Raw genomic sequence first — 15,942 nt, 5'->3', positions numbered from 1 at the left:
AACAAGGATTATTTGTTGCTTAGAGGTCAAGTGTGTTTTCACAACCATTTACTATTCTCGGGGGCTCATGAACTAACTGCTCGAAATAATTTTCAGAGAATGCGTTCAGCACAGTTTTGGACGATGTTTTATGTGTACCTCCGGAATTAAACATGTATTTTCGCCAACAAACATGTATTTTTGCCAACATGTTGAGAGTAAATTAAAGTCACTACCAACTACAATCGTATGAGTCGGGTATGTGTTTGAAATCAAACTCAGTTTTTCTTTGAACCTTTCAGTAATTGTATTACCTGAGTTGGGAGGTCGGTAAAAGGATCCAATTATTATTTTATTCTGGTTGCCAGCAATGATCTCTGTTCATACTAACTCACAGGAACTATCTGTTCAATTTTGCGACAAGATAAACTACTTCTAACAGCAACAAACATGCCACCGCCAACCGTGTTTAGCCTATCCTTTCGGAACACCATTAGGTTCTTCGCAAAAATTTGGATGAGCTTATCTCTGGCTTTAGCCAGCTTTCAGTGCCTATAACGATTTGATAATCAGGGCTTTCTATTAGCACTTGGAGCTCTGGTACTTTCCCAACACAGCTATAACAATTTATAACTGTTATATCGATAGCTCCTGTATCTACATTCCTTCTGTGTTTGGCCTGCACTCTTTGTGACTGAAGCCCTTTTTGTGTTTTCCCAAGACCCTCTAACCTAAAAAACCGCCCAGTCCACACCACACAGCCCCTGCTACCTGTGTAGCTGCCTCATGCATGTAGTGGACTGACCTATTCAGTGGAACACAAAACCCAACCACCCTATGGTGCAAGTCGAGGAATCTGCAGCCTACACGATCACAAAACCATCTCAGATTCAGACCCTCCACTTGGCTCTGTACCAGAGGTCTATAGTTGGTCCTGTCGACTATGCTGCAAATGGTCAGCTCTACTTTCATCTCGCAAGCAAGACTGGCAGCCTTTACCACTTCTGTTAGCCACTGCAAACCAGAGAGGAGCTTATCTGATCCAAAATGACACACGTCATTGCATATAACCTCTATTTTCCTGCTGTAATGCTCCTAAGTCTTTCTCAGCTGTAACGAAAGTAGTATCATGTCAGTTGAGTGTGTATTCACACACCATAAAATTGGACAAGTCATTTACATTTCTGTACATAAATTGAAGTTGCTTACTCATATCTGTATACAGAGACTAATCTCTAGAACTGCTGTAGAAATTTTGTTACAGTTTTGACTAATAGATAAACTGATGCACAAGTAAGCTTTATGTGTATAATTTATAAACATTTTTTACAAATTGTCTGAATTATAAAGAATTAAATTTACGTTGTGAAAATGATGCCATTGCTACCTTGCAAACAGCTGCCGTAACTTGAGAGAGCAACAGTCTGTCGAGAATGCAGCATGTGGGATCTTATTCATAATTGCTTTGGTGGTCTAGTGGAAGAGAATGTGGACGAGAACTTAAGGGTTGTGGTATCAAATCCAGGCTGAATCACTTTTTTTTTCACTCTGGCTTTTAACTGACCATTTACCACTGAATGATGGGGAAAGACACATTTCGAAATATGACCAATTCAGACAGCCAATTTCTGCTTCCCTCAGATTTGCCATCACAATCTACACATTCTTTGAATAATGAGCAGTAAGTTACTCAACTTTGAACTATCTTAAAAAATATAAGCTGTGATGTAAGACTTAAAACTTGAAATAATCAAATATTTTTAATCAATAGTTTTCTGAAGTCATTTGAGAACAATTGGTCAGCGGGGAAAAAAAAAAGAAATACAAATCCAAAATATGTGTTTTTCTTTAAAAAATTTTCTGCTACAAGTAAAATGTTCTGTACACACACACACACACACACACACACACACACACACACACACACACACACAAAATTGCATACAATATTTACATTGGTTGTAAGCATATTACTTATGTAATAATGTGCTCCAATCATTGCCATGATGTGTTACTCTAAATGTCAGTTTATATGTAACACACAACATTCATGCCTCCAGAAAACTTTCATGCTGTGCGACATAAATCATCCCACTCCATGGCTATGGAGGAGCAACCTTAGTGATATATTTTCAGTAAGAGAAACAATCTAGGTTTGCTGACAGCAGAAGCTTTATTTGCACATTACATCTTTGTGAGGCATCTTCAGAATTTGTTTAGCAACTGCACATAACATGTTAATCATAAATAGCCAAAATTGTGGCATTCATGAAGGAATGCAGCAATGCTTAATATAGGGACAGACTTATAATCCGAAACAGATATATTGTGACACAAATTATAGTAGTCGTGAATACATAACAAGATATGCAGGTGCTACATAAGACTCTTATGGCTACTGAAAATTGTATGAAAGTGATGATACTCACTTAACATTTTTCTCTGAAATTTATTCATAACTCTGCACATTGGCCCACAAACTAAATACACTATGCCACACGACATCTGACTGGAGATACTTAATGCTACCTGTGCAAATTTGGGCTGGGTCGCTGTAATGTTATGAAGAGTAAAGGTCCGAACACAGAAACCTCCAGCACGCATTGCATGATACCCAAGATGTCTAATCTGATATTGGTGTACTGCAAAGTTTGTTTTCTATCAATCAGGCAGAACCTTATCATCTGAGCACCTAAAACCATAGCAGTAGAGTTTCTATAGAAAAATTCTATGGCTGACAGAGGCAAATGCCTTGTTGAGATCCACAAATACAAGCATAAGCATAACATTAACAAATAATCTCAGTTCAAACGACAGTAGTATAAATTACTCACTATTTTCAGCAGTAAAAGGTGCTTTTACTGTTGAGAAGCTGGACATGAAGCCATATTGTGAGTCACTAAGAATATTATTTATTTATACAGACCGACTGTAAGACTGTTTTGGAGCCATATGAAATGATCCACAAAATTCGAGGGCATAGGTACAAGAGAGATTGAATGGACAAGACTTGTCACCTTTTTCGCACAGAGGATAAATTAGAAATTTAGAAGCTACGACACAAAACGCTTTCCTGGATTGTCACATGTTTCTTAAAAATTCTACAGGATGGGACTCCAATGCTGCTGGTCTTCAGAAAGGGTGAGCTGACGTTACCACAGGTTGGACCAAGAATTCCATGGACAGTGCAACAGATGTTGCAGGAGCCACGCACCAAACTGGAATACGTGCATCTGCGTCGTGCATGGGCACATGCAAGTTTTTTCTTACGCCAAGAAGCAGACTTATATCGTACACTCGTTGCAGCATTTCAAACGAAGATGTGAGCATCGTACTGTTAACGTGTGTCGTGTGAGTGAGGGATCGATGCTGTTCATATCTTTCTGTGTATAAATGTGACAGAGCTGTCACTTCTGATTTTTGGTTGAGTTTTGCCAATGTGCAGTAGCGTACAAAAGTGTGCTTTTGTGGCGATATCTGTTAATAAAACATTCTCGTGTTTCAAGCCGCGTCAAGTGGTTAACTGCCCACGAGCTTTCGACAGAGATCTCCTCTGCCATCGTCAAGTAGATGACTGTCACGTGGTTGTAATTGCTGTGCTTATATAGCCGTGCCATTGCTCGTGAAGTCACTGCTGCTCGGGTCCACACCATATACGGTAATGTTTTGGCCGTGCAACCGCCAGGCCCACCTGAACACCCCAACACCGGATCCCACGCTGTACTCCGCTACAATCCACCGTCTCTGTTGAAGGTGGTGTCAGAAATTCTAATCTCTGTGGCCTTGTTTATCACGCTATCCCAGAAGCCATTAGTCCATTTAATAATAGACATCTCATTGAATGCTATTTGGTATCCGTTTTCCAGAGCATGTTCTGCTACAGCTGACTTTTCAGGATAGCGCAGACGGTAACATCTTTCATGTTCCGTGCAGAGCTGTTCAGTAGTGCGAACAGTCTGGCCGACATAGAACTGCCCACATCCACACGGTATCTTGTAAACTCCTGGTATTCTGAGGCCTACATCATTTTTCGCAGATTTCATTAGTTGCTGGATCTTTGCTGGAGGCCTGGAGATTGTGTCTATTTTATGCCTCTTCAGGAGCCGACTACTCTTCCCTGTTGTCAAACCACAAAACGGTAAGAATGCAACCTGCTTGGGGCTTCCTCAGAGGACTTCTTCCTTTGAGGCTTGGATGACACTGCTTGTGAGATCTGTTTGTTGTTGTAACAGTTTTCCTTAAAAACTCTGCGTAAGTGGCTCAATTCTCTTGGCACGTTTTCAGCATATGAAACGGTTTCAGCTTGATGTACTAAGGTCCTCAGAACTGACTGTTTCTGTGCTGGGTTCAGATACCGATCTGTGTGAGTGTGCTTCCGGTAAACACTATAACCTAGAGACCCATTGGACTTACAGCGAACAAGCACGTCCACGAACGGCAGGAAACCCTCCTTCTCTACTTCCGTTGTGAAGTTGATGTGGTTGTGGATGCTGTTGAGGTGCTCCAGAAACTCTTCTAACTTTTCTTGAACGTGTGGCCAAATGATGAAGGTATCATCAATGTAGCGATAACAACAGCTCGGCTTTGCAGAAGCCGTGTCCGAAGCGATGTCTTCAAAATTCTCCATAAAGAGATTGGCTACTACTGGAGCTAATGGACTTCCCATTGCCACACCTCAGTATGTTTAAAATATTCTCCATAATTTAAGAAATATGATGGCGTCAGAGTGTGCTTAAATAAATCCATGGTGGTGTCATCAAAGAGCTGGGACAGCAAGTCAATAGAGTCTGTGATTGGGACACATGTGAATAAAGAAACCACATCAAAGCTAACTATAATATCCCCTTCAGCAAGTTACAGACCTTTAATCCGACCGATGAAGTCCGCCGTATTCTTTATATGGTGTCCACTATGTCCAACGTGCATAGAGATGTTTAGCAAGTTTATAGGTCGGCGATCTGATGGTACTCACTATCGGCCTCAATGGTGTGTCCTTCTTATGCACCTTCGGCAGACCGTAGAACGTGGGCGGTCTTGGTGCCTTGGGGAGGAGGTTCTTAATAGTATTCTCTTCCAGCAATGACCGTTTGAGGAGATCTGAAGTCTTCTTCGCTATTCTGAATGTTGGGTCCTGAGGTAATTTTTGGTATGTGTCTTCCTCGAACATCCGTCTGATTATTGTGTCATAGTCGGCTTGTTCCATTAAGACGGCAGCATTGCCCATGTCAGCTGGTAGGATGACAGTGAGAGGATCATTCCAGAGAGCGCGGAGGCCATTGTAGAATAGCGAAGAAGACTTCAGATCTTCTCAAACGGTCATTGCTGGAAGAGAATACTATTAAGAACCTCCTCCCCAAGGCACCAAGACCGCCCACGTTCTACGGTCTGCCGAAGGTGCATAAGAAGGACACACCATTGAGGCCGATAGTGAGTACCATCAGATCGCCGACCTATAAACTTGCTAAACATCTCTATGCACGTTGGACATAGTGGACACCATATAAAGAATACGGCGGACTTCATCGGTCGGATTAAAGTTCTGTGACTTGCTGAAGGGGATATTATAGTTAGCTTTGATGTGATGTCTTTATTCACATGTGTCCCAATCACAGACTCTATTGACTTGCTGTCCCAGCTCTTTGATGACACCACCATGGATTTATTTAAGCACACTCTGACGCCATCATATTTCTTACATTATGGAGAATATTTTAAACAAACTGACGGCGTGGCAATGGGAAGTCCATTAGCTCCAGTAGTAGCCAATCTCTTTATGGAGAATTTCGAAGACATCGCCTTGGACGTGGCTCCTACAAAGCCGAGCTGTTTTTTATCACTATGTTGACGATAACTCCATCATTTGGCCACATGGACAAGAAAAATTAGAAGAGTTCCTGGAGCACCTCAACAGCATCCACGACCACATCAACTTCACAATGTAAGTAGAGAAGGAGGTTTTCCTGCCGTTCTTGGACATTCTTGTCCTCTGTAAACGCAATGGGTCTCTAGGTCATGACGTTTTCTGCAAGCCCACCCGCACGGATTGGTATCTGCACCCCACCAGCTTCCATCACCCAGCACAGAAACAGTCAGTTCTGAGGACCCTAGTACATCGAGCTGAAACCCCTTTCAGACGTTGAAAACTTGCTGAGAGAATTGAGCCACTTATGCAAAGTATTTAAGAAAAACAGTTACAACAACAAACAGATCTCACAAGCAGTGTCATCGAAGCCTCAAAGGAAGAAGACCTCTGAAGAAGACACCAAGCAGGTTGCATTCTTACTGTTTTTTGTTTTGACAACAGGGCTCCTGAAAAGGCATAAAATAGACACAATCTTCAGGCCTCTGGCAAAGATCCAGCAACTAATGAAATCCTTGAAAGATAATGCAGGCCTCAGAACGCCAGGAATTTATAAGATACCATGTGGATGTGGACATTTCTGTGTTAGCCAGACTGTTTGCACTATTGAACAGTGCCGCATAGAACATGGAAGGTGATACGTCTGCTCTAGCCCAAAAAGTCAGCTGTAGCAGAACATGCTCTGGAAAACGGACACTGAATTGCATTCGATGAGACGTCTATTATTAAACGAACTAATGGCTTCTGGGATAGCGTGATAAACAAGGCCACAGATATTAGAAGGTGGATTGCAGCTGAGTGCAGAGGGGGGGGGGGGGGGGTCCGGTGTTGAGGAAGTTGAAGCGGGCCCGACGGTTGCGCGGCCAAAACATTACCATATATGGTGCGGGACCGAGCACCAGTGACGTCATGAGCGACGACACAGCTATATAAGCACGGCAGTGACAACCACACGACAGTCACCCACTTGACAATGGCAGAGGAGATCTCTGCCGAAAGCTCGTGGGCAGTAAACCACTAGACTCGGCTTGAAACCCGAGAATGTTTTATTAATGTGCAGTAGTGTTATAAATCTAGCTTTGTGGACAAATTTTGTGTATTGAGAAGATATGAATATAATTATGTATATAATACTAGAAATCTCAGCTTTTAGATGAGACTACTACTTTAGAGTGCGCGCACACACGCACACACACGCGCACACACACACACACACACACACACGCACGCACGCACACACACACGCACGCACACACACACGCACACGCGCACACGCACACGCACACGCGCACACACACACGCACACGCGCACACACACACGCACACGCGCACACACACACGCACACGCGCACACACACACGCACACACACACACACACACACACACACACACACACACACACACACAAAACTGTCAGTGACATATTTGGCTGTTTAGAGAACATGGGTGTTTGCCACATTTCTCATATACTATATTTGTAGTGTGTCTTTCTTCAGTTTCCTACACTGCCCTTTGTGTAGGTGCTCACCATTACCCTTGGATGCAACTTCTTCCACACCAACAAAATTTCCTCACACCTTCTTGCCCTTCACCCCATCACTGAGCTGAAAAACTTGACAGTTTGAGAGCATATCTATAACACTATATGTTGACTGCAACTACATGAAACAAAATATTTGTGATCAAACAGTTTTAAAATTCTTTGGTATCACTGTTATGTTTGCACTTGTATCCAGTTGAGCAATGAGTGGGAACATCTGGATTTATATGATGCTTTGCGCAAGTTGAGTCAATTTTATTGCTATTAGTGTAATAAATGTCGATAACCAGAATTTGCTTGTCAAAGGGAAGAGAATTGAAAGTGCTTTATCTCTCCTTACGTTGGCAAATACATACCTGTTGGGGGGGGGGGGGGGACGACAGCATTATTAAGATTGCTATTTTATTCAACAATTTTCTAAAATAGTATGGGCAGTCCAGTTTTCTGTTTTCCTCTCTTGTGCTTGAGCTTGCACCATTCCACTTTATTCATCTGCAAAAATAAGTTGTTAAGTAAATAGATGATAATTTAAAGCCTGCCCCCCCCCACCTCTCTCTCTCTCTCTCTCTCTCTCTCTCTCTCTCTCTCTCTCTCTCTCTCCCCTGTGTTAAGTGGGATCTTCACTAGTGAGTGAGGTGACTTCTTGTGGCATGATCTTTGGGAGTGGCTGTGGACTTCTCATACGCTCAACTACACTTCTCCACTAGGTAGCAGGGACTTTTTATTGCATCTTCTTCTTAAACATTAAAAAGTTTGAATTAACACAAAATAAAATATTTTAAACTGCACGAAGACAAAATGGCTGGGCAGTACTTTCCTTCTGGAATTGAAAGTTTGAGTACTGCTAAGAAAAACATGTGAAAGCACAAAACTGTCTTAATTTACAGAACTATTCCTTCCTTCCCTCAGGAGGAAAGAGGAATACAGTGGCGAAGTGGAGCTTCTTAACACACTATATATGTTAGGATGTTCCATTCAAACACCGTTTAAAAACACAAAATACCAGACAGACTTGTGAACACTAATATGTAATAATAAGAAAATAAATAAAACCCACTGAAAGTGGAGACACTTCTGTGAATGGTGTATGGGTAGTAAAACAAGAAACATTGTGTTTGCTCAAGGGAGAACCATGCTTTTGTATTATATGCCAAACTAAAGTGATTTAATCGTGTATTCTATACTGACCCCATTAATTTTATGAATTATTTTTCAAAATTTTCTGACTTTGCAGTGAGTGGTTCAGCTATATTTTATCCTGTCCTCTTGTCATTTTTCTGATAAGACACAGGATTAACAGTAAACTAAATTTGAGGAAACACTCATTTCAGTCATTGTAACAGTTTTATGCAAATGTTGTTCATGCCCATCCTCTCTGTGTCCCTTGTATGGCCATGTTCGCCATTCACCATTCTGCCAGAACACTTCATGGTCACAGCTACCTGATAAGCCAGGTGTTGCCTACCCACAAAGAGCAATAATTACTTTGTGATTTCTCTCGTGTTATATTGTCAGTTAAGAAAATTTCAGTGCACCTCAATTGCATTTTTTTTCCTTCTGCAGGAAACATGTTGAAGAACTGGGGAATATACTCACAGAAAACTTGAAAGATGCAGTGACAAGCTTACAGAGGGTTGAAGCACAAATGGACATTGTTCATAGTAGCCTCAAGCTGGATGAAGAGAAGGCTGCAGGCAGAGGTGAGAGATAGTGAAATATTATTTTACAGGCATCAGATTGTACAACACTGATATTGTTTTCTATTATATGTATCTTGTGCAAATGCTGAGATAAATGTTTTATTTAACATTGTTATCTGCAAGAGTCAGAACTTTGTACATTCTGTGCTACTAACTAGCAAGAATCAACACTTTTAATATGTGCTGCAAATTTTTAAAATACATGTCACACATTTTCTGATTGCAGTTGCCCCATTTGTTGAGATATAATTAGTTTTGTAGGAAATAGGTGTTTAAAAGAGTATTACATATCCTTGGAGGAGATAGTACTGCTCAAAATTAGAAAAACCTCGTATAAACTTATATTCAGAAATAAATACTTCAGATGTGGGCACTTTTGTCCTGTGATAGTGACCTGTCTGTTGATACTGTAGGAGCCGCCCAATGTAGTTACTATTTATTTTTCATTCTACCTCTCATAAAATCAAGAACTCATACAAAAATATTTAGCAGCTCTCTGATTTGGGCACATGCATGGGACATACTATCCTGTAATGTATGTACATTGCAGATGGGTGTGGAGTACATCAGCACCTTTAAATGTCTCCATAGCCAGAAACCTAAGAGATTAAGGTCAGGTGATTGTTACTGGACCTTCTTGACCAGTTGATTGCTCATTAAAAATAATGTTAGCATTGGTCCTGTGAGATTTAGAAAAGGGGTAGTGCCCTATTGTGATAAACCCTACCCATTTCCTTTCGGTAAGGGCAATTTTCTCCAGTAATGCACATAATTTGTCAAGTAGAAATTGGTGACAAAACAGCACCTGTTAATTTGCCCATTAGTACATGAGTCTGTCATCCACAATTTCTGGCCAAACATTGATGCTGAAGTGAATTTGGTGCCTTGATTGCACAGTTGCTCAATATTTTGTAATGACTTGCTGAACATTTTTTTGAATGGATGTCATTTGGCATATGTGATGTGTCTGTTGATTAAAGCTGTTGCCTAAATCATACTGGAATACCATGTCTGCCATTTTCCACATGAAATAATAGGACTCGATTCCACTGTGTTCAATGTTCACACTGCAGTAGAGTATCGATTATCAAATGAACTGGAGAACTTTGATGTCCAGAAAACCAATTTATTCGGATAGTCAACTGTGTATTTTTATTAACCAATAATTACATAAATTTATAATAACATGAATATCTTTTGTTATTACAAAGGCTAGTACATTAGGAATGTGTGAAGTTCACCCTAATAAGCAAAAATATGTAATACATATGCATTTTGCATATACAGTACATATATATAGAATTCATGCTTGCAAAAACCCTTAATTCTGGCCTGTCCAAGCAAGCCTACTGGCTTACGAGCAGATGAGCCACACACTTTTTTTTTGGGACAGATATCTGATACTGGTCACTTCCTCTTTCAGCTTCAAATCATTGCAAGGAAGTTTCTGAGCATGTAAATGTTTCACCTGCAGCCAATATTATTTCCACCTTCATTTTCTGGATCATTAGTTACTGAGTTGCTGGTGGCATCAGCTTTTTCAGTGACAAAGTTTATGATTACATTTTCCTGCTTGATTTGGTGCCCTGGATCTGCAGCATTGTCACTCATCCAGTCTTTGAATGTCTTCTTCGTCACATTCGTGCACTTGTGTTCTTTGAGCATATTGATCATTCTGGACATATCGTTCTGTTCATGCATTTCAACTGGACTTCGAGAACTTTCTTCCATACCAAAATTTTATTCCACACATTTTTCAAATTCTCTTCCTTTACACACTCCTGTGGTGCTCCAGTCATGTAGAAAGCATCTTTCAAATCAATATTTTTTATGATTTCTTAACAGACTTCCTTCTCCTTCCTCTTCTCCTTCTAAAAATAAATTACATAAACAATTCTTTTTTGTAATACCTTTTGAAAGTCTCAATAATAATTTGATCCATGGGCTGTATTAAGGAGATTACGTTAGGTGGAGGAAACACCACTTTTATGAGGTCTTCATTTTTGTTTAAGATGTCACATGATGGATGAGTTGGTGTGTTGTGAAGGATTATTAATCTCTTATCCCTTTTGCAATTTTTTAGGTGACAAGCCTTTACAGAAAATACAAAAACTTCCATAAACCCTTCCATGAAAATTGTACTATGCGTACAGATTCTCGTTTGCGATGTGTAAGCAGTATTTGGAACAATGCAGTTTCTTACTTTTTCCAATGACGAGCACAGACGGTTGGTGGCTACCAGTGGTATTGTGACAGCCTAAATCAGTAATATGGTCTTCGCTTCTTTTAGGACCAGATGCTGCTAACTCATGACATGAAGCAAGTTTTTTTCTTGGCAAAGTTTTCCAGTTGAATCCAGTTTCAATGGCATTGTAAACACTTCAGAGAGCATAATCTTCTTCCCGCAATACACCCCTTAGTTTGGTTTTGAAAGAATGCTGTGAGTAGACTTAAAGTGTTTTAACGAACCTGTGCTTGCTTTAAAGTGATTGGCTGACAAAAGTGCATCTCAGTCTCGATTTCAATGCTTTACAAACTAGTGTGCTGTGTTTGGTGGAATTCGTATGTATACTTTCATAATACTAAAATATTATGCAGACATGTTATTGCACGTCAAAACCCGTAATTTTTTGGCTGGGCTTCATTTCCTGAAGTGCCGGGAAGGTCTACACCATTGTATAAAATCTTTGCCATTCAAAGGATTGGCAAGTTTTACAGTTCCGAGGGAAGGTATACTGTCACATAACATGGAAAAAGTATGTTTTCACATGGGAATATGTGTACATTCAACCAGGAAAGTGTGTATTTTCACCCAAGAAATCCAGGAGATTTGGGAACTTTTTTTTCCCTTATCCGTATCTACACCCTAACAAAGCTTCAATATAAAATTTGTGATGCTTGTCCTTTTTTTTTTAGATCCATAATTGTCAGCTTACCAACCTTTTACTCATTAGATATATTGCTTGCAGATTCATCTTCCACTAACCTGTTATTAATCTTATGTTTATCTTTCATAGAAACGATAACATATTTGCATTTAGGGGTTTTTACATTGCAAGTTTACTTTGTTGATCAAGGTGACTTAAGGATACAGGGTACTTATAAATGGCGGAAAAATAAAAAAAAAATTATGACTTTATTAAATTCTATAGTCTTTCCTGTCTATATTTATATATTCATTATAGGGTTTCAAATGAAAAATGATCTATATATACCAAATTTTAAAGTTACAGTCATGTATGCCACCACACCCCCCTTTATTTCTGTCACAGAAACCAGTATTATTTCGAAAATTAATGAGTTCAATGTTTATGGTGATAACTTGGTAACAAAACTGGAGTGTTGTGGACATGTGCAAAAGAGGATGGGTGCTAGATTGAGGAAGCTACGAAGAGAAACGAAAGGAAAGTTGCTATCACCCCCTGAGGGTTCGGGGGTTAGAATAGGCCCGCGGTATTCCTGCCTGTCGTAAGAGGCGACTAAAAGGAGTCTCAAACGTTGTGGCCTTATGTGATGGTCCCCTGTCGGGTTTGACCTCCATATCTCAAAATTATTCCGAAGAGCAAGCCGATTGGGGAAGGGCGCCTTACTTGGTGCATTGTGTCCATCTTGCGTTGAGATCTTTCACTAGCTTATTTGTCATTGCATTGCAGTCCTGCCTGCTCTCCATCTCTTGGGCATGGATACGTTCCTGCGTGCACTTTCCGCCATTCAATGTGCAGTGCCACTTTCTGCACTGACGGTGACCATGGACTACATGTCACCTAAAATCCAGCACGGTAGCCGGTCCGTTGTGGTGGGGCCGCCATGTACCCTGTTGGTTGTAGCCCCCTGACAACACAGGGATCGCTCTACTGATGCCTGCGCCGTTAACTCCCCATGTATACCAAGGAGTAGATGCCCATCTCCCTGGGGCATCGGGACTCCCGGCAGTGGCCATCCTGTCAGGGGGAGGCCCTTGGTCGGAGTAGATGGCATCAGGGTGGATGACACGCAATGAAGCGTGGCACATCATCTCTTGCTGGTGGCCAGCATTCGAGAGCTCATTTTAAAGCTAATGTGTATGACCCCAAATCGTTCCCCTCCCTGGCTACACCATGGGAGGAACGAAAGGCTATGAATGACAGTGAAACTTATTCGCCCCGGTAATTCGTCTGTAGCAGAGCTGATGATGGTGAATCCTTTGTATCTGTGAAGCCTCAGTTCTTTGTAGAACATTTAGAGGACAAGTTCGGGGAGGTGGAGGGCTTGTCCAAAACGCGGTCCAGTTCAGTCTTGGTAAAAACAGCATCCCCTGCGCAGTCACGGGCCTTGCTCGCTTGTAAGCAGCTGGGGATGTTTCAGTTAATATCACGCCCCATAAAAGCTTAAATATGGTCCAGGGCATTACTTTCCATAGGGATCTCCTTTTACAGTCTGATGACGAGCTGCATGCTTACCTAGAGCGGCGAGGTGTCCATTTTGTCCGGTGTGTCCACCGGGGTCCGAGGGATCATCAAGTTGCCACCGGTGCCTTCATCTTGGCCTTCGAGGCTGAAACATTACCTGAGAAGGTCAAGGTGACGATCTACCGTTGTGATGTAAAGCCATATATCCCTCCCCCGATGCAGTGCTTCAAGTGTTGGAAGTTCGGCCATATGTCTTCACGCTGTGCTTCCAGCCTTGTATGTCGCGATTGCGGTCGACCATCCCATCCTGATACTCCCTGTGCCCCGCCTCCCATCTGTGTCAACTGCAGAGAGCACCATCCCCCTTACTCACCGGACTGTCCGATTCTGCAGAAGGAAAGGAAAATAATGGAAATCAAGACCTTGGACCGACTGACCTACACGGAGGCTAAACGGAAATTTGACCGGCTTCATCCTGTGTGCATGACGACGTCTTATGCCGCCACAGTCACTCCTGCTACAGTTACATCAGCTGAAACCCATCCAGTCAGTTCTCAGAGTCGAAGGACCACACCTGCCCCCTTGATGGTGGGGGCACTTCACTCCCTGTTGCTCCTACTCCGTATACTTCAGGAGCAACACCGCCCCAACCATCGGGGACATCTGTAACCCCTTCCCAGCCAGAGAAGCGTCAGACTTCTTCGGCTCCTCTCACCAGGAAGGGGCCCCTTGGGGACCTCCCTTCACAAGTTCTGACCAGCAGAAATGCGGATACCTGCAAGTGGCTGAAACACCCACCGGTCGCTGGTCGTAGGGCCTCACGGTCGTCGTCCGTCCCCGAGACTGACCCAGGGAAGCCCTCCCAGCCTGAACCATCAAAGGCACAGCGAGAGAAACAGAAGATGAAAAAGATTCATAAGAATCATGACAGTGCGGTGGCACCTGTCTCACCACTTTCAACAAGCTCCGCGTCTGAGTATGAGGTCGAGATTCTGGCGTCTGCTCAAGACCTGGATCTCACCAGACCCTCGGACGCAATGGATGTCACTCGCACGGGTACTGAATCGGTGGCAGCAAGTGAACCAGTGGCATAAACTGCCTCCCCAGTACCTTCAAGCCTTTCTCAGCCATGGACAATGAGTTTCCTTCTCAATGGCGGGAAAGCATTGTTATCCCCGTTTTGAAACCTGGCAAGAACCCTTTGGAGGTGGACAGCGACTGCCCCATTAGCCTCACCAACATTCTTTGCAAGTTGCTTGAACGGATGGTGAGCTGGCGGTTGAGTTGGGTACTGGAGTCTCGGGGCCTTCTGGCTCCATCTCAGGGTGGGTTCCGTAAAGGCTGCTCTGCCGCCGACAATCTGGTGATCCTGGAGTCAGCCATCCATACAGCCTTTGCCCGTCGTCAGCACCTCGTCACTGTCTTTTTCGACATGCGGAAGGCGTACGATACGACATGGTGCCATCACATCCTCTATACGCTTCATGGTTGGGGTCTTTGGGGTCCACTGCCGAATTTCACCCGAAATTTTCTGTTGCATCGAACCTTCCGCATGCAAATTGCAGCCTCTCATAGTTCCTCCCAAGTTCAGGAGAATGGGGTGCCTCAGGGATCTATTTTAAGTGTCTGCCTGTTTTTAATAGCAATTAACGGGCTCGCTCTGGCAGTGAGACGTTCCCACCGCATCCTTGTATGCTAATGACTTCTGCCTTTACTATAGCTCTATTGGTGGCATTGCAGCTGCTGAACATCAGCTGCAGGACACTATCCGCAAGACGCAGTCTTGGGCTGTAGCGCATGGCTTCCAGTTTTCGGCAGCCAAGACCTGCGTTATGCATTTCTGCCAGTGACGCACTGTTCACCCGGAGCTGCGGCTTTATCTTGCCGGCGAACTTCTTGCTGTGGTGGAGACACATAGGTTTTTGGGAGTGGTTTTTGATGCCCGGTTGACTTGGCTGCCTCATATTCGGCAGCTTAAATAGATGTGTTAGCGGCATCTAAATGCTCTGCGACGCGTAAGCCACACCAGCTGGGGCGCCGACCGATCTACCCTCTTATGGCTCTACCAGGTGTTGATCCAGTCCCGTCTGGATTATGGGAGCCTGGCTTATGGTTCATCATCCCCCTCTGCATTGCGGGTGCTGGACCCAATCCTTCACAGCGATATGCGCCTTGCCACTGGTGCTTTCCGGACCAGCCCTGTGAACAGCTTATTTGTGGAGGCAGGTGTCCCTCCACTGCAGTCACGGCGCCAACGTTTACTGGCCGCTTATGCTGCCCATGTTTTTAGCTTGCCCGGGCATCCAAATTATCGTCTTCTGTTCCCACGGTCGGTCGTCCATCTCCCAGAACGTCGGCCCCGGTCAGGTTGTACGATCGTGCTCCGAGTCAGAGAGCTTCTCTCGGGGGTTGAGGTTTTCCCTCTTCCACCTCCTTTCCTGGCCCCTCTGTATACACCCCCGTGGTGCGCGCCCC

At 43.1% G+C, this 15,942-nt stretch overlaps 1 protein-coding gene across 7 annotated transcripts in view; it reads left to right on the top strand.

The window, feature by feature from the left end:
• Nucleotides 1-15,942, top strand: part of LOC124711372 (inhibitor of nuclear factor kappa-B kinase subunit alpha) — a 183,897-nt gene that overhangs the window by 98,955 nt on the left and 69,000 nt on the right. For all 7 annotated transcript variants that reach the window (XR_007005466.1, XM_047241418.1, XM_047241420.1 and 4 more), the window contains 2 exons: nucleotides 3,087-3,301; nucleotides 8,943-9,079. Coding sequence is in view for 6 of the 7 variants with exons in the window: in XM_047241418.1 (XP_047097374.1) it covers nucleotides 3,087-3,301; nucleotides 8,943-9,079 (352 nt within the window). In the remaining variant the exon portion in view is untranslated. The remainder of the gene's footprint in view (nucleotides 1-3,086; nucleotides 3,302-8,942; nucleotides 9,080-15,942) is intronic.

The sequence above is a fragment of the Schistocerca piceifrons genome, chromosome 8, assembly GCF_021461385.2.
Source record: "Schistocerca piceifrons isolate TAMUIC-IGC-003096 chromosome 8, iqSchPice1.1, whole genome shotgun sequence".
NCBI classification, from domain to species: Eukaryota; Metazoa; Arthropoda; class Insecta; order Orthoptera; family Acrididae; genus Schistocerca; species Schistocerca piceifrons.
The sequence above is the reverse complement of the archived record's forward strand: the minus strand, read 5'-3'. Positions and strand labels throughout refer to the sequence as shown.